General features: G+C 46.5%; 1 protein-coding gene across 1 annotated transcript in view; it reads left to right on the top strand.

Moving 5' to 3' along the window:
* Window positions 1-15465, top strand: part of PNPLA7 (patatin like phospholipase domain containing 7) — a 130944-nt gene extending 115479 nt beyond the window's left edge. Inside the window, exons 32-36 of the mRNA XM_069772124.1 lie at window positions 157-309; window positions 3000-3107; window positions 8479-8563; window positions 13394-13497; window positions 14627-15465. Of these exons, the coding sequence (XP_069628225.1) occupies window positions 157-309; window positions 3000-3107; window positions 8479-8563; window positions 13394-13497; window positions 14627-14707 (531 nt within the window). The 3' untranslated portion in view covers window positions 14708-15465. The remainder of the gene's footprint in view (window positions 1-156; window positions 310-2999; window positions 3108-8478; window positions 8564-13393; window positions 13498-14626) is intronic.
* Window positions 15466-18215: the final 2750 nt, after the last annotated feature.

The following is an 18215-nucleotide window of genomic DNA, read 5'->3' on the forward strand; positions in this document are numbered from 1 at the left end:
GCTGACGTGTGAAGGCTTCAGCAGGCTTCTGTGTGCTCTTGGCAAAAAAAAAAAAAAAAATCGATAACTTGCTTTTTCTCCATTGTGAATACAGAACATATTCTGAAATTAAATTTCTGAACTAATCATGATTGGTGTATCTGGCCTGCTTGGCAGGTGCTGAATATGGCAGAGATCCAGACGCGGCTTGCATATGTGTGCTGTGTGCGGCAGCTGGAGATGGTGAAGAACAGCGATTACTGCGAGTATATCCGGCCACCCATTGACCGATACGGTACCCTGGACTTTGGGAAATTTGATGAAATCTGTGTAAGTGCATCCTGAGGAAAGCAGTTCCCCGGTATTGCTGTTCCACAGAAATCTGCTGGTTCGTGGTGCTAATTGGTGCCTAAGATGTTGGAGAGTAAGAGAAGTCAGCTGGCACAGAGTGAATAATTGACGCTAAATAATGCTGTGGAATGATATCATGCCTGTGAGATTGGATTAACAGCAGAAATTGAGTTAGTAATCTTTATTATATAATGACCTGTGAACAGATCAGTTGCCTCACTCTGTTTCATGGCAGTTCTTGCTCAGCTGCTTGGTAAAAACTCTTGGGTGTCTGAGCTGCTTCGGGCAGTTGGGGTTTGTCAAATGGTGTCATTTCTCTCCCTTCATTATGTAGCTTGTTGTTGCATGAAAGATTTGAAGCTGTCTGTAGGGGAGGCCATGAATCACTGAAATGGAGGGCAACACGCTAAAATATCTGGCTCGGTTAACATTTCAACACTTCTATTAATAAAACATATCATCCATAATTCCTCTGCACCTGATAGAGTATCAGGAAAATGGCACCAATGTCAGTGGAAGGACGTTGTAAAAAAGGTAGTACCAGGTTACACATCTCTGGGGTTTAGTTTTGTTTGTTTATGTATCAGAAACCAGCATGGGAAGAACTGACTCCAGGTGTGCACTTGTATTGTCTTAGTGACATAATTCAGCATTGGTTGAGGTAATGACAGCAATGCTGGCTCATTGTCTCTTGTCAAGGAAGTTATTTTACTGTCTCTTTCCATTCTTTGCCCGCTTCAGCCATGCAAACATCTTCCATGTTCAGGTGTTTCTGCATAGCTTTGCTCTTTCAGGCTGGAAACTGCTCCCCAGCCCCCCAAATTTTTCTTTAAGTTGATCTCCTTTATAGATGTAGTGAGAACCTACAACACTCATTAGGCTGCAGATTGATTTCTCTGATACTGTCTTATAAATACTAAACAAAACCAGTAATTAAGCCCTACAGATTCACATTTGAGTGAGTCCTTAAGACCAAACAGCAGCTATTCCAAGCCACCAGCTGTTTTCCCCATTATAAATATTTTCTCAGGCATATAGCTCCTGGGCCAACAGTGCTGTCTGCCAATGGTGGATCTAAGACTTTGCTGGTAAATAATATTCTTCGCTAGATGGAGTGCCCTGGCCGTTTTGAAAACCTTGATGAACGGGTCTGAGTAGTTCATCACAGTAACAGATAGTAAGCTGTCAAATCATTGTTCTGTCTCTGTCTAATTTGGTGTCGTTAAAGAGATCTACAGACACCAGGCAAATTTTTCTCAGTGGAATAAAACTTGAGAAAAGTGCAGTTTCTCAAAGATGTCACTTTCTGTGAGCAAGTTCTTGGCACGAGACGCTGCAGGTATGATTGGGCAGCACCCTCCTGGATTTTCATTCCCTGCAGCATAGCTAAATAACTTCTGTCCACAGGGAAGCTTTAAACTGTGCTGACCTTAAAGGAAAGGGCAATCTAGGCATTCCTTTATCATTATAGGCTATGAAGTAGTGGGGTTTTTCATTTCAGCTATGTACCTGGATTTTCCAGAAAACAGAAATGGGCACCATATAACCATTCCACGCGTTCAAAAGACTAAAAATCCCCTCTTTTTGTCAAAACCCCTCTTCTGTATCAGCTTAGAGCAGTAAGTTGGCTGCATGTCATTTCCCAAAGCTCAGGTTCTCGCAGCTACTTTGAATCAATCTGACCCAGTTGTAGATCTGTCAGGTCCCTTTTCCTCCTGAGTAATCATACCCACCCTGGGCTGAGAAGCTATGATAGATTACAAGAGGTGAATTCCAGCCTGAGTGCCCCCTGTGCTTTGAACCCTGGTCCAAAAACCAAAGAGAGACAATACCAGCTCAGCCAGGGCTGCTTCCAGCACTTGGGATTGCCACACAAGCCTGAGGTTTAGTGCATGCTTCCAGCGCGAGAGCTGGAAATAGGATCCAGGACTCCTGACACCTGTTACCCTGTCCTTTCAATTTGATTTTTCAACACCATTTCTACTGTCTTGTTAGAAAAAGAGTAAGACTTGGAGCAATTGGTTTATTTTTTCTGGTTGTTTCCATGCAAAGGACACAGTGCCGTGTTATTATTCCAAGCACAAATTACTTCATGCTTTCAAATTAGAGGAGCATGGAGTTTGTGGGTTTGGTGTTGTCCATGTGCCCTCATTTCTACTCCAGCAAATGGACGCTTGCATGTTCAATGCTATTTGGCTTAACTCATTGCAAGAGATTTTGGAAATGGGTGCCCTATGGTAACTTTTCTTAGCTAGACTTGAGCCAAAGGGGGAAAAGACACAAATTAAGTAATACCTTATTCCAAAGAAAGAGCCAGTACTGGAAAGGTGTATACATATGCATCCAAAGCTTCTCTTTATATGGTGCTATTCTGTGAGCAGCCTGCTTGAAGCCACTGCTATAAAAATAGTTGTGTCAGGTGGCACTTTTCATTGCGTACTGTGGGGCCAAAGGTCAAGTTACCGTTAGGACTTAAAATAGCACCTTGTTTGCTTAATTGTTCCCCTAATTCTTAGGCTGAACAGCTTATGTAGCTAAGGCTGGACGGTAGCAAAAGTACATCCTGGCTTTGGGGTAGACCTCTGGATTTCCTACTGATTTGCAAAAGATGTGACATAATGGTTTTTTAGCTATTAATTACTTTTTCCCCCTGACTCTCTTTTTTCCAGGAAGTGGGATATCAGCACGGGAAAACAGTATTTAATGTCTGGTGCAGGAGTGGGGTCCTTGACAAGATGCTAAGAGACAGGCAAGAGACCTGCAAATCCAAAACTGATGTAAGTGTTCAGTTTAAATGCACTATTCTGCAAGAACTACTTGATGCGCGCCAGTTTGCGTACTGCTCAGAAACTGGGCAGGGTTATGAAGGAGAATGATTGATTGCCTCAAGTCCTTATTGTGAGCATGCAGGTATTAGTTAAAACTGTATTTTAGGCAAGAAAAGGTATGATCAGTTTTTCAGAAGCGTCTTTCCTTGAACCATAGCCTGGGTGAATGAGGTCCTGCATTTGAATCATCAGACACAAGTATGGCCAAAGTGTGCTCTGCTGGAGCCTAAGCTGCGATGTCTGCCTATCCATCCCTGATACCTGGTGCGTGCCCATGCAGAGATCCATCCGTATCCTCAGCAAATACGATGGAGTCTCTGAAACCCCAGGAACTGTTGTAGCACTCTGTAGGGTAGCTTTCCTGTTGCTGTTTCATTCTAACAGGTTCTTGATACCGTGTTTGTAACCTGGAATTGTTCACAACACAAAAGTCCTCAAAGGAAGGCAGGATGCTCACCAGTAGCCAGCATTTTGAGACCTGTAGCTGATGTGTACGTGTTTACACGTCCACCTTTCTTGTCTCCTTCACCGTGTGCATCAGCAGTCTTGAGGGCACTAAATGCTGCTGGCTGAGCTGCCTTCTGCACCGAACACTGGAGTGGAGGGTGTGACTGTGCCCCAGCAGGTCCTGTGAGAGAGGATGGTCCATGGTTTCAGGAGATGGGCCGCTTTTGTACCCATTGCTTGTACGCACCTGTGGACTTTCTCCCTGAGTAATGCTGGGTAGGAATGAGTAAGCTTCTAAGAATTATTTTTCATTTATTCTTGTACCACAAACTTTAGGTGGTGCCTCGATATTGTTCTTCCTACCAGAAACTGGTCTGCCAGGGCAGTGGCGCTCTCCCGCAAGCTGCCCAGTGCTCGTCACACGGGACATGAATCAGGCATTTCGTAGAGCCGTCATTAAGGCTCCTCAGAAGCATGTGGTGCTGTCGAGGTACTGGGTTTCACATACCTTGTTCTGCCCACTTCAGCACATCTGAGCAGTTAATGTACAGTTTGATAAATGCCTGATTATGGTAAATCTACAGGCTACGTAGTGTTGCTGTGTGGTTACAGGCCTGTTAAGATTTCTACTTAAAAGTAGGATAAAACACTTTCGGGTTTACAGTTTAAGGACTGAGGTCATCTTCTAGAGTTGGTGGGCTGACTGAATTTCTTGGCAGGGAAGTTTCAGTTTGTTTTTAAGAAACACCACCTTTTTTAGGACTTGAGTACAATATTATAATATATTGGCTTATTATCCTTACCCTCCTTTCAATTCCTCTGATTTAAAACCCAAGTGTTACAAAAGGCTTCATGTTTTACCCAGTAATTCATCTTTATTGTCTTTTAGAGATAGGGAAATGAGCAGTAATACTTTAAGTGATTGCCAAAGTGTATTAAAACTGTAGTGAGCCTCACTAAGAAAGTCAGTAGAGGTGAAAAATGACACTGAGGATTTGCAGCTCTTCCTGAGATTGGTGGTGGAGCACTTTCAGTAGGAGGGAGATGGTGTGAGCAAGGGGAGAGGAAGGGCAGTACTTGCAGGGATGGACATTAGCCCAGCAACAAGGGGTGGATGACTCCCACATCTGAGCTCATTGTCCTAGACCCCCATTTGTCACCGGAGAGAGATGAGCCTCCGTTAGGGCATGAGTCACTTGACAAAATGGAAATGGCTCCATTGGAATAAGATGAATGGCACCCTCAGCTCCGGCCATGTAAAGGGAGCCAGGGGGACTAACGCTGATGACTTCCGATCATGAGACGAATCCCACCCAAGCTGCCTGGCAGGGTGAGTGGCCATGGGAGGACCACAGAGGGACAGAGCTTTTTGGGAAAGTAGCTGGTGATACGAGTAGCCTGAGGAGCTGCAAAACTCATCAGCGTGTTCTTACTGGGAAGATGACCTGGACTAGGAGATACATTAGTCTGAGCTGCAGATGACGGGCCCCCATTCTGCCTCTGACACCTTGTGTTCAGACTAGTTATAAGCTGGTATGTGTTTGGTTTTGTATATTAATAGTCATAAGGAGAAGTTAAGGGAGAGAAAATTGTGTGTGTCTCAGAAATGGTTATATGTCCTATTTCATCCTCTTAACTTTTATCACCAACGGGTAACAAGCTCAAACATATTCATTGCCTTAACAAGTGATTCTTTTAAAGAAGTCTTCTTTTAAAATTGCCTGTTATATTCAGGCTAATATTTCAGTTAAATCATGATACTACGGCTGTGCATCAAGCAGCATGTTGAACATTTATCACAATCTACCCGGGTTTTTATGGCCCTTCAGCTGCCCTGGAGATCAAACATGTCACGTACTCGTTGTAGACATAGCCTGTCATTGCATTTCCGTGCATGCACTTGATAACGTGGAAGAAAGTGCTGATTGCTGAGACACCAAGATTATGGAAGTAATGCATTCAGGAGAGTGAGTCGACAGACTGCCTGGGTTATGGAGCGGGAACCATCAGCTTTGTGCGTTCCCCCCCAAACTGACACTAAGGCTCAGTTCCAGCCTGTACTCTTGAGGACCAAGGAGGTCTTCTGCTCTTCCTCTGAAAACCCTGGAATCCCGTAAAAACCAAGATTTTTTTCATCTGTCTTTTGTTTCAGTAGATTTTTTTTCTACAAAATAACAAGTATTGCAGGCTCCCACTGGGGTATTGGTTTGGATTTTTTCTTAGGCCATTAGAGTCACTTAAGTCCTTTAGCTCTGCTGTCTTCCGAGGATAACAGCTGATATTTTTAAATTTCCTTTCATTAGTAAAAGCTTTGATGCTCTATATGGTTTAGTTCTTCAGCTATTTCTGGAGCTTTCAACATTTGAGAGAGCTGAGCGTGGTTTCTTATCATCTTGTTTCCATGTCCTAAGCATTGAATTTTTACTTAAAAACTCCAGATATTTAATCATTTAGATACTTTTCCTTTGCTTTCATCGTTCAATCACTGTTTATCTTGTCTCAAAAATGCAAATAACTGAAGACACAAACAACAGGAACCTTACATAAACTTCACTTGAAAAACCCTTACTCTTCCCCAGCACAGAATAATGCAATACTGTTAATTGGATCTCCTCGGGGAAGTTTTGTCTACTGAAGTGTTATTCATAGTCAAAGCTAAATATAATCTAGCAGACTACAATAGTAACTGTCTTTCTCTAATTTATTTAATAAAGATTGTGCCAAAGAGAATACTTTCCTCCTTGGAAAAAAAAAATTATCAGCAGAAAGGTTTTAGAGTAGGTTTCAAATTAATGTGAGACGCTTCTTTGCCTTGTGTTAACTGATGGATGTGTGGTTTCGTCCTTAAAAGTAGTAAGAGGAAGTGCTTAAACATTAAATTCCTGTTTGCAAAGCATCAGACAGGCGTGGGAAGACACCTGGTTTCCAAGTGGTATTCCAGTCTTAGTGCTAAGACTTTGGGGTGTAGCTGCCTCACCAAGCATCCCCTAACAGGCTTACGTGCAGGATCATCTGTATGTCAGTGACTGTAACAGATGCTCCCGTGGGTACGGTCACACTTAACAATTACCTTCATGGTCATCTGTCCTCACAACTTCTCTGCGGGAGCACATGGGCTGATGGTGGTTTTCCTGAAGCACCTTCTGGCGATGGTTGCTGCAGGATTTTGTTCAGGAGTTCATACAGCGCCCTGGACTTTCATCCCTTCCAAAGCTGGTCCCTGTCTGCTCTGTGCTCCCACAGACAGCCTGGCACATGTCTGCCTAAGTGCTCTGTGCAACCGCTTTGTCCGTGTGGTAAGAGTCCATGTTTTTAGAGTACAGGCAATTGCCTCAAACGTTGCTGTGTCTGCATGGCGGCCAGAGTTTGCACATATCCCTCGCTTAGTCATATGGCACAAAATGAAGACGTAGATGCTTTTTTTTCCCTGTCCTGGGCAACAACCTTCTGCAAACGCTTCGCTGGGGCCATTCACGTCGAATGTTCAAAATGAGACTGGACTGACTCACCTTTCTTGATGGTTCCTTAATGGTCACACTGAGCTTCCTGACTTCTGTATATTTTAAAGTGTGTGTCCTAAGCTACTGCTGTTTCATTTCATACAGGTATTTTTTAATTCCCTCTGGGCTTTTCTCTGTCCACTGCTCCCCACCAGCTGTTTGTCGTGGATCTGCACCTTACTTTAGCTGTACCAAATTACATCAAAAGTTAGTTACGGATTAAAGGTCAACCGAGAGCAATCTGCTGCAGCTGTAATGGGCTTCTGCTGTGACCCCCATGGGGGCTGTATGATTCATAGTATCGGTGCTCTTGCCAGAAGAGCAAAGAACTGCTCATAAAACCCCTGTGTTAGGCAACTGCCCTGTCTGGAAGCACGTGGACGGGTCTGGGCCTTTAGAAAGATGACTGTCACAGCAATTCCCAACAGCCCAATGCTGATAACATGCCCCGTGCCAGCTCTTCCCTGTCTCTCTCCTCTGGGGGTGTGTGCTATTGTACTAATTAAAATTACTGGTTTTAAAACAAGGTGAGGGGTGTTGGTAGTGACCTTGTGCCCTGGCCCTGAGAAGGCAGGTGGGGCTGCTCATGGCACGGCATGAAGAAAGACCAAAACGGTTCTTAAATGCCAAAGTTGGGTTTTATTAGAGGAGAAACTGGAGCAGGCAACCCTGCAAAATAGAGAACACTCAGCCCACTGCTTGGTTGAGACAGAGTAAAAATAGAAAGGGTTCATTGAAAAGAGGAATTACATACCTCAGGCTCTTACTCGCTGCAGCGTCTCCAGTTCCATGGCTTGCTGGGGTCTCTGGGTGGCTCCTGGTCACCCCAGTGCCTGCGCTGCTGCTGCCCACCTGTCTGTGCAGCCTCCCATGGCATCAGTCTGCAGGCTCAGGGCTGGACCACGTGCACTGTCCCACCTGGGCACTGGGGCCTCTTCTCCTTCTCCCAAGGGAAGGCAAAAGCTCCCTGGGGGCTGCACCTGGTGCAGCTGGTCTTTTTTATAAAGTAACAGTGATGGAGAACAAACAAGTAAAATGAGCACTGTCTATCAAGGAGTCCAGACCCTCTGGTTCTTGTCTTTGTGGTCTTTTCTATAGTTTGCTAAATTTTTAATAAGGCTTCTTGTTGCGTGGATGGAGAAGGAGCCATTAGAGGTTGTCCCACTGTTTGCACATGGGAATCCCATCTCTACATCAGGAGAGTTGCTTTGAGAATTTCTCACTGATGAGTAATGGCTTTTGAGGGGGCAATCGTGGAGAATTTGTGTGTCTGGAGCTTTGTCTGTTCAATATTGTTTTTATACAGTCTTGGCTTGTTTGAATTTTTTTGTGTGTATTTGTTAACATACCCAAAACTTACCACTGTGTTTCAGAACGTAACCTGTCCCACCACCTCTTTTACGGACCTGGCAGAAATCGTGTCAAGGATCGAGCCTGTGAAAGCACCTGTGGCAGACGGTGAGTGGGGTGATCCAGCCGGCACTGCAGAAGTGTTGGGAAGGGCAGTGAGGCAGGGATGGCTGCTCACTTCTCCTGTGCCTTTTCTAACTGCTTTCTTTTACCACCCCATGCTCTAAGCTGTGTCGGTTCAGGGCTGGCTGCTAGGTCTGGTGTCAGCTGAACAAAGCCGGCAGTGGTGGGCTGTCTCCCTGCTTCACCCAGAGCCTCTGCCTGCAGGTGTGCCTGAGCTTGCCCCAGGCTAGACCCTCCGCATCCCTCTCCTGCTGCCTCCTCCGGGAGAGGCTGGGAGTCAGATGTTCTTGCCACGGCAAGACATCTGCTGTCAGCCTGTTACCAGTGTGGTCCAGCGTGACTTCCCAGTGGGAGCAATTCCTAGTCAACTTAGTCTCATCTAAGTGAAATAACAGATGTGGCAACTCCTGCAAAGACGAGCTTTCATCCCTCTTGTGCTGGCCCATGTCCTTGTGATGGCTTCGCTCTTTGGTCCGTGTCCTTTTGAGATGGGAGGAGGCTGATTTAAAGCTTTGACTGAAGGATTTTTTCCCTGCTGTCGTGAGTAGGATCTGGAGTGACTCACTGGCTCTGTTGCTTTCTGTACACTCCTGTTACGGGGAGCACTAGTGAACTAAGGAGGAACAGGTAATGGCTCTCCCGCACTCAAGTGCCTTGTACCTCAGCTGTGCCCTGAGGAGCAGTTCCCTGTACATGCCATAACCGAAGCTTACTTAACAAAAAGGATCAGAGCTTTGCAGGCCTGAAATCTCTGAGCATTTCATCAGTGCTAGAGCTCTTTATAAACAGTCTCTCCCTTTCTGCAAGAATGAAAATCGGGAGAGGGAAATCTAAAGTTAGCAGTCCTCCCATCTGTGACTGTTTGTAGAGATGTCCCTGTGGTAATTTGAAATGCTAATTGCAATCATATGCCTTATGAAGAAAATATTAATCAAATGTGGTTGAAACAGCCATTGCGAATAAGAATGAAAAGTTCATGTAACATGGTTATTTAAGGCATAGGCATTGAGACCTGCTAAGATTTAACCAGTGTACTGGGACAGATCTTCCTCCTTTATATAGTTTCTGATTATTTGCCCCCATTAGGAAGATCTGCTTTCTGCTGGGTGAGGCCGTGAACACGAGCGTAACAAAGGGACACGTCTTTCAAAAAGTAGATATGGGAGATTTTGGGCTAAGGAGGGACTGTGCTACCTGGGACGGGATGGGCAGGTGCCACGTGCTTCCTGTGGATGCTGAAATCTGTTGGTTGTAGAGAGTCCAGAGGAGGGGGGAGGATGGCAGGAGAGACTTGTGCGTGAGAGTGCCATGTCTTGAAGGACCCTTTATATTCATCTTGGGGGTGACTCCATGCGCTGCCTGCAGGGACCTGGCCCATTTTTCAGTGGGCAGTCGCTGTGAAGGCATTCCTCTGAACATGGCATCACTTTGGTGCCTCTGGGATGGCATTGCTTTTTGCTAAAGAGGTATCTGGAGCTATGGGGGAAGCGGCCTGTACTGAGGCGAGCTCAGATGGAGGGTGACACCTCCCTGGCAGTGGCCTTGCGGCTGTCAGATGGTTCCTTGTGCATGGTGGTGAGCCTTTGCATTTATCTGCTTGTGACAGTGGTGAAGATGGTCTGACTGCTTTTGTCCCACGTAGGTAAGAAGACAGGGTGCTTCTTGGTAGCCTGACTGTGAAATGGTACTGTCAAAGAGCGTGAAACCTTTTTTGTCCCTGGAAATCCCTTCCTGAGTGAGATCTCAGAGCACAGGGATTTAGAAAGGCTCTGCCTGTCCTGACAGCACACTGCAAGTCTCAGGCTGGGTGGAGAAATTATGTCAATAATTTTGTTCTAAAGAAAGAAAATTACAACGATCATATTCTGATTGACTGGGAGAAGGAGAAAGTGTCAGTAGGAAGGCTGAAAGGCCCTGACGGGCAGAGGCTGGTCGAGCCTCCAGGTCAGAAGCCGTATCTTCTTGGGGGAAAGGGCAGTGTAGTTTCTTCTCCAATCTCAAGTAAACTGAGAGCAATGATTGAAACTATTTAAAAAAAAAAAGTGAGCAGAGGGAAGCCAGGCGGAGCCCTGCGCTGGACCTAGGGTACCTGTACTGCCAGTAAGCAGGTGGGGAAGTGTCTGTAGGAGAACAGGAGCTCATTTTCACAGCTGAGCCACTGCAGTATTTGTGGCCGTGTTTCTGTCCTGCATCCAAACACTTCCTCATTTGGGATTTTCTGTCTTTGTTCAGCTGTAATTGTGTTTTACGCAGCCAAGGCCATGGCCAGGGGAGCACAGCTGCATCCCTGGTCATGCTCCCACCTGTAAGGGATTTCTGAGGACCAAAGTTGCGCAGGCTCTTTGGTGATTTCCTACAGCAGGTTTCATGTCTCATTTTTCAAAGCAGTGATGCTTTGGGCTGTCCTCATGGCCAAGTCTCACAGTGTGAGGGTGAGGTAGCACGCTTGCTGCACGCAATGGCTGAAGGAGATCAAGTCACGTAGCAGAGCAATTGTAGCAACAGTCATTTGGATGAAAAGATTTGGGAAACAGAAACGTCAGTCATGGTGTCAAATTACTGGTTTTGCAATACAGCTGAAGCCAGAGACATCCCAATACTTCTCAAGGGACACAATTATTGGGCACTAGGTCACCCTCAGCATCTTTGCTGCTTAAAAAGTACTTTTATCAAGAAGCACTAATGCCCCTTAGGTTGTGATGAGCTACCACATTCCCTGATTTACATTGAAGCCTGTCAGTGTTCCTGGAACAGAAACCCTCTAGCCACACAGCGCTGATTTTCTTCAAATGTGGTGTGTTGCCCGCAGAAATCAGGCTATAAAAGAAATGCTAAAAGCTACAGAATCACAAAGCAGATCTTTGGCACAAGAAGTGGTCATGTGCTCTTCCTGTGGTGAACATACTTCCCCCACTAACGGTAGGCTTGGGTACCCTTCCCTGGTGTAATGTCCTCTTCACTGGCTCATCTTCGAGCTGCAGTGTTTGGGTGTTGGTGTGTCGAGCAGGGCAACGAGGCCTTAGTCCTGCTTGATGCTTCTGGGTGTTTTTGTAGCGTAAAGCAGCAGTCGCCCTTTGAGCCCCAGACACTCAGCGTTGAACGGGCAATGGAAGCTGATGTTTAGGGACAGCAGGGCCACTTTCTTTTCTCCTTTCCCCTCTTGTCCTCCAGCACCCAGAGTTACTGTGTGAAGGATGTGAGAAGGGACACTCCTCTCTTGTTTTTTGTATAACGACCTGTTAAATGCTGAACAGTGCTTGGAAAATCAAGGATTTTGGTTTTGTTGGTAGTCAGTTTTATTGGAGCTGTAAACTTCAAACTATTGTTTGTGCTGTCTGTTGCTCCTCAGATGGGTTTCCAGTTTCTCTGGTGTGTTTTATCAAAGATTGATTATCAGTAGTGTTTTTAGTATAAACTAACAATAATTATCTGATCCACAGTAAAAAAAATATTAAAAAATAAAAAAAAAGACCAAATGTCTTTAATCCTAATGTTCTAGTTGGTTGTAGTTACTGTGTTAGAAGTAAATGCTGTGGAACAGACTGTGCTGTTGTCTTCAGTGTGGAGCAGATGCTATTGACTGTTCCGAAAAGAAATACTTAATCAAGAATCCGGTTTAAACACAAGCCGCTTTCTTCACTAGTGGGCTGAAAAACAGGTATTGCTTCAGCCACTCAAAGCACATGTGAGTTAATTTGTGAAAGTGGCAGAAAAACTAGTGTCACACAAAAATTATTTTCTGCCATTTTAACATCTTAACTTGCATTCTGAAAAACTGCGTGCCACAGACGCCACACCAAAAGGAAGGTGGCCATCTGCCACTTGCTTTGTTTTGCTGCCTGCATGCCTTGGTTTCATGTTTGGTTGGGATCGGGCTCTGCAGTGGCTGCTGGTGCGTTGTGTGGTGTCCTGGGGCTGATGACGGGCGTCTGCCCTGGCACATTCGTTGAGTGTTGAGCTGATGTGGGAGAGAGTCAGGCCTGTTAGCAGGTGACTCTCCTGCTGTCTGTTTTACAGACCCTAAAGTGATCTCCAGGTGCTGGAAGAGGCACTGGCTCTGCACTGATGTATCTTGTTCCCTGGGAGCAGGCTTCGGTGCTGGGGACTGGGGGCTTGGTCACGTGTCCTGCTGCTGACTGCTGTGTCTCAGTGTGCAGAGCTCTTAAGCTTCCCTAAATTATGTTTATCTGCTGGATTACCAGAGGGAGCAGGTGATGGGCCCCTGTGGAGAGGAAGGGAGCGTATAAGTCACCTCCCCTGTGGATCGGAGGTTGTGAGACATGTAATTATCATCTCTGCACCAGGAAGAGCTCAGTCTATGCCTGGAAGTCCCTGTTTCCAGTGAGTCTGTGACTGCTGTGTCCAGGGGAGTTTGGATTGGTAGCTCACAGGCATATCTTCCGAAGGTATTCTACAGGTCTTGTCTGGTCTGATGGGTGGGAGACAGCAGCTATTCTGTGAAGAGAATTCACCAGGGAGCATCTCCCCATTGCCAGTGTCTGTGTCCCATCAGGCTGGGCAGCCTGGGCCCACTAGGATAACACAGACAGTTTGCTGCTCTTGCTGCAGACTCTTTAGATTCTGGAGGGCTCCAGGACACCAGTTCACATATAGGACACCGTTTATTTGTGATCTGGCTAGAGAGCTGATATCTGTGCTTGAGTAGTCCCAGTCCACTGAGCTGTAGAGAGTTGGCCAGCAGTCACTCTGCCCTGCACCAGTGCTCAATGGAGACAGCTATCATTCCTCTTCCTGTTTTTTCTCTCTCTCTGAATGCTAGTTAAAACCAGTGTTTTTTCTCTCTTCTCTCTATAGATGAGTCAGACTACCAGACTGAATACGAGGAAGAAATTCTGGACAACCAGAAGGATGATTATATCAATTTCATAAGCAACCAGGTTGAAGAAGACTCTGACTCGGTACGAACTGCCCTGGACACAGGCAGTGCCTGTGTTGTTGCCAAGTCCTGTGTGAATGGTGTGCAGTGGGGGTGAGGTGGGGTTGTCAGGAGGGATGCTGAGAGAAGCATCTGGAGGGGACTTGCTGAGGAGGACTGTGCAGAAATAAGTTTGCTTTTCATGTGGTACAGACACTAAACAATGCATGCTCACCCTGTTCAGGTCAGTCATCTACAGTGGTGCTGTGTGTGGCAAAACCTGGCCATGGTTAAAACCTGGCCACGCAGCTCCATGGGTTTGCTTGTGAGGTGGGTCAGGGCTGGAGAGCGTACAGCATGAGGAGAGTCTCAGGGAGCTGCTTCATCTGTCTTGGAGGAGAGAAAGCGGAAAGATGATGTGGCTGCTGTCTGCAGCTGCCTGCTAGGTGGTTATGGAGAAGATGGCAGGAGAGATTCACAGCAAGAAGATAAGAGATGACAGACACAACTTGTGCTAAAGGAAATCCTCACTGGGTGCAGAGGGAAATATTTCCCAGTAAGCATGGCTGAGAACCACAATAAGCTGTGCAGGGAGGTGGTGGAAACTCCATCCTTGCAGATACTTGAAAACCATATAGATGCCCTGAAGAACCAGATCTAGCATTAGAGTTAGCCCTGCTTAGAGCAGAAAATTGTATTTTACCTTCCAGAGGTCCCTTCCAACCAAAGTTGTTTGATTCTGTGGGACATCAGGTCCACCCTGAGGAAAACTTGCAGTGAGGCCAGACTTCACACAATGTGGCCCACAGCCTGAGAAGCAAAGCTCAGAAGGGTCAGATCCCAGCCACTCTTACACCGGCTAGAGTGGCCAGCAGGTTTAAAAGGTGAAGCTGCCTGTTGTGCTGGACATGAACAGTTTCTCAGTGGGAGCATGTGAGCAGTTTGGGAAGGTGCCCGGCCTGTGTAGCTGCCCACATGAGGAAGTAAGATGGCTTTGGTGCTTTGAGTGAGGAGCTGGAGTGATGGCATAAATATTTTGTTTGCTGGGCTCATCTCTGGTGGGTAATGGTTGGTGGACAAAGAAGAGGTGGAGGGGAAGAGGACAGATTTTATGCAGCTCAGAGAGGATGCTGAAGAATGAATTTGTGCTTATTTATTTATTTCTCCTTCAGGATGAAGATATGCAGATAAGAAAGCGCAGGAATCTCCCCAGTGTGGACAGCCAGGCAAGCAGCACAGGAGAGCCAGGCTAGCACTCAGAGTCTGACCTTGCTGGCTGAGAGCTACATCCCATTCATACTGACAGCAGCCATATTTATTTATTAAATATTTAAAAAAAACAAAACAACGTCTAGTTGAAATTAAGTAAGCTTTCATCCTTCTCTAGACAGGGTATGGGGCATTCAGCTGCCAGTGCTAAGCAAAAATATCTGCATCACGCCCAAGTCCCTTTGGACCTCCCATGAAGGGTGGCTGACATGTGCCATACTCCCTCATACAGGTGCCAGTAGGAGTGGCCGGTTGTTAATCTCTCTAAGACTGGCAGAGGGGAAACGTGCTGGGAACGTGCAGTTAAATGCTGCCTTGATTTTTGCTGCTGTATGTTCTAGTCGCTGTTTTTACTGCGAAGGCCCAAAGGATGATGGGATATTATCCTGCTGTGTGCTGAAAAGGCTCTGAGCAGCAGCACTGGAGAGAGGGAGGGTTTTGTGGGTCACAGCAGCGTTGCTTTCTTTTCATATGAATCGGGTAACTGTGTAATTAACTCCTCAGTGACTTTCAACCTCGTACTTGTGAGCAGTGCTCTGACAGGAGCAAGTCTGAATGTATTTCACTTGAAATCTAAACCTAAGAAATCAATTAATGTGAACACTAGCTATAGAGCCTGTATCCTCAAGCCATCAGAGAACATTTATGGATGGATCATGGAACTGACACGTGGCGGGCAACTTCGGAATCACGACTTGGCTGTATTTGCCCTGTGAAATAAAGTTATTCTGCTGGATTGAAATGTCTGCGTGGTTCTTTTGTGTTGGGTCCCACAAAGAGAAAGTTGTCAACGACTAAGAGCCCAATTTGCCTCTGCTTATATCAGACTTGCAAAGAAACACATGTGGTTTTCAGTTCCTAACCCCAGCAGGAGTCACTCAGTGTATTGTCAAGCATTGGAAAGAAATCTCCAGTGCTCTTCCCCCTTGAGGGCTGCAGCAGTCGATGTGAGTTGGACCGTGTTCAGAAGTCCCCCGGTGCTTGCTCTTCTTGTCTCACATCTGTTGTTGCTGATGGCTCCACTTGGCTGGATAATCAAGCTAATTCTTGCTTTATGTAAACTCTTCTGCTCAATGCTAGCACTAGGTGCTGTTGCCTTGAAGGGATTTGTCATCCAACCAGAGCACTGAAGACACTCCTCAAAGCTGCGTCCTTTGCTGAGCTCTCCTGGCTCTCTGATGTGAAGTGCATCAGCAGCCAGTGGTGTTGCCTCCAGGCATGACCAGAGCTGGGCAGCACAACGTTGAGGCCAGAAACGTGTTTGGTGGCACCACCAAGGACCATGGTGGTTGCAAGTACTGTGAAGCGTGACGTGTTCTCTGCACTTAGCCTCCTCTCCCATCTATATTCCCTTGTGGCACAGGCTCTCCATCTCTACCTGCCTGCCCTGCATCGTGTTTTCCTCCATTGTGTCCATGAATGTGTAGCCTTTACCCAGGAAGGCCATTCCTCTAATACAAAATGATATTTTCAAGTGCCAGAGCTTCAGGTCAGTGTTTTGTTCACAGAGGGACTCCAGCCCTCCCCTTGGTGAGACCACTCAACCCGGCTGCACCTCCAGCAGGCCCCAGGCCTGTCCAGAAGCGATGGAAGTGATCAGAAACCTTCCCTGCAAGGATCATCCAGATATTTGATGCAGATTTTGGTTAATACAATTGTACAGAAAATGTTGCAGTTGCTGGAGGTTGTTCCCTGCTATTGGGAAGAATGAATTCTTACAAAGAAAATTTAAAAATGGCTTTTGAAGTGGAGGTAGAGCAGCCAGCAGCTGGGGGCTTTTGTGGAGGCACAGGCTGCCTGTTGGGCTGGAGAGATTTAATTTCTGTTGAGATTGGTTACAGGGTGGTGTCGGTGCCTGTTACAGGGAGGGCTTGTAAGCTGGGGACAAGCCTGGGAAGGCTGGGTGTGAGTTGCAGGTGAGTGCCCACCTTACAGCTCTCTGCTTTGTTTCTGCAGAGCGGCTCTGAGCAAACACAGGAGGAGCACGTCTTGTTCAGCAGCAGCACAATTTAGAGCTTCGTGTTTTTCTGATGAGAGGATGTAAACCTGATGTGAGTCCCTTCAACATCTGTATTTATAGGTGGTTACAGTACAGGAACCTTTCTCTGGGAAATGAGGAACAGGGCTAATCCTAGAGATGACTAAGGTCTTCTGATTGCCTTTACTGAGCTCATCCCAGGCCAGTGGTCTTCAGCCTTCGAAGGATATGCTTAAAAGCAAAAGTACCTTCAGCAAAGGTTATATCTTTGCATGGAGCCTCCAAACCTCCCGGCGATGGACGGATGTGGTTTGTCAGAGACCTGCGTTGTGCTTCCCGTAGCAGCAACCGGTTCTGCTTGTTCCCTTTGCCCCGGCTGCCGAGCAGTCTGGAGCAGGACGGGCACCACAGGTTATTCTCCAGAAGGATGACAGGTCTGTCAGCCTGAACCCAGCTCTTCTTGTATTGCTCTGTGCTATTCCAGGAGAGCTCTTCCCCTCTGTTCAAACAGGTAATTAATTTCTGAGTTTGTGTATTTTAACTCTAAACTTCCTGGCAGCCAGACTCACTCCTGTAGCCTGGGTATGAGCCGGTGGGCTTGTGGCTGCATAGGTTGAAGGAGTTGCAGAAAACAGAAAAATACTAGGCTCCTGGGTGTGCTAATTAGAGCTTCCATATTTGCTTTGTGCCCTGTTCCACAGGGAAAAGGCACTTAGTTCAGATGTAGGAAGACAGAAGATAAACCTTTGATGTGAGACTGAAAATCTGTTCTAAATAATTGATCACAACTTTCCTCCCTAGCTGTGCTCTCCATAGCTGAGCCCTGGATGTTAAAACAATATTTTCTTCGGAGCAGAGGAATGTAAAACAATTATGGTACAACTTTAAAAGCAAAATTTTTTTTTTCCAGCTTGTTTTGCTGCTGGCTGTGGTCTGCCCAGCTGCCTGGTCAGGCAATGCAGGGTCCTATTGGTGGTTCAGCCCTATCCTGCACTTACACTCAGGTGCATCCTAATGGTCCTACACTCGCATGTGTAATTCCCCATTTGGAGGTTTTAAACAGTCCCTGCCGACTTAGACACCCAGCCCTGTGCTAAGGTGTTGGTGCTGGATCATCCCTTCATAACCCAGCCTCTACAGTGACAGTCCTGTTGCTGCTTTGCTAGAAATGGAGCAGGAGAAGGGTGGTTTGGAGGAGCCCAACTCTGCCTGTTTCAGCTGTCCTGGCCTGGGCCACCATCCTGCCAGTCTTTGCTGGCCCAGTGGGTGCTGACTTTGGCTGGAAACCGCCTGCTCTCCCTGCAATTTCTTCATGCATGTGTTACATCCCCTAAAAGGTAAAGTCTGACCAGAAGCTGGATGAATTTGGCCCTACTGGGGGAGAGAAAACAGTTGCTGAGACCTGAAGGTTTCATCTCAGGTGAAGAGGACATGGAGCTTATTCCCACAGCAAGCCTGATGCCAGCCAAGGCCAAACATGAGGTAGCAGGATTGGAGCAAGGTCCTGAGGAACC

The sequence above is a fragment of the Haliaeetus albicilla genome, chromosome 26 (assembly GCF_947461875.1).
Source record: "Haliaeetus albicilla chromosome 26, bHalAlb1.1, whole genome shotgun sequence".
In the NCBI taxonomy this organism is placed as follows: domain Eukaryota; kingdom Metazoa; phylum Chordata; class Aves; order Accipitriformes; family Accipitridae; genus Haliaeetus; species Haliaeetus albicilla.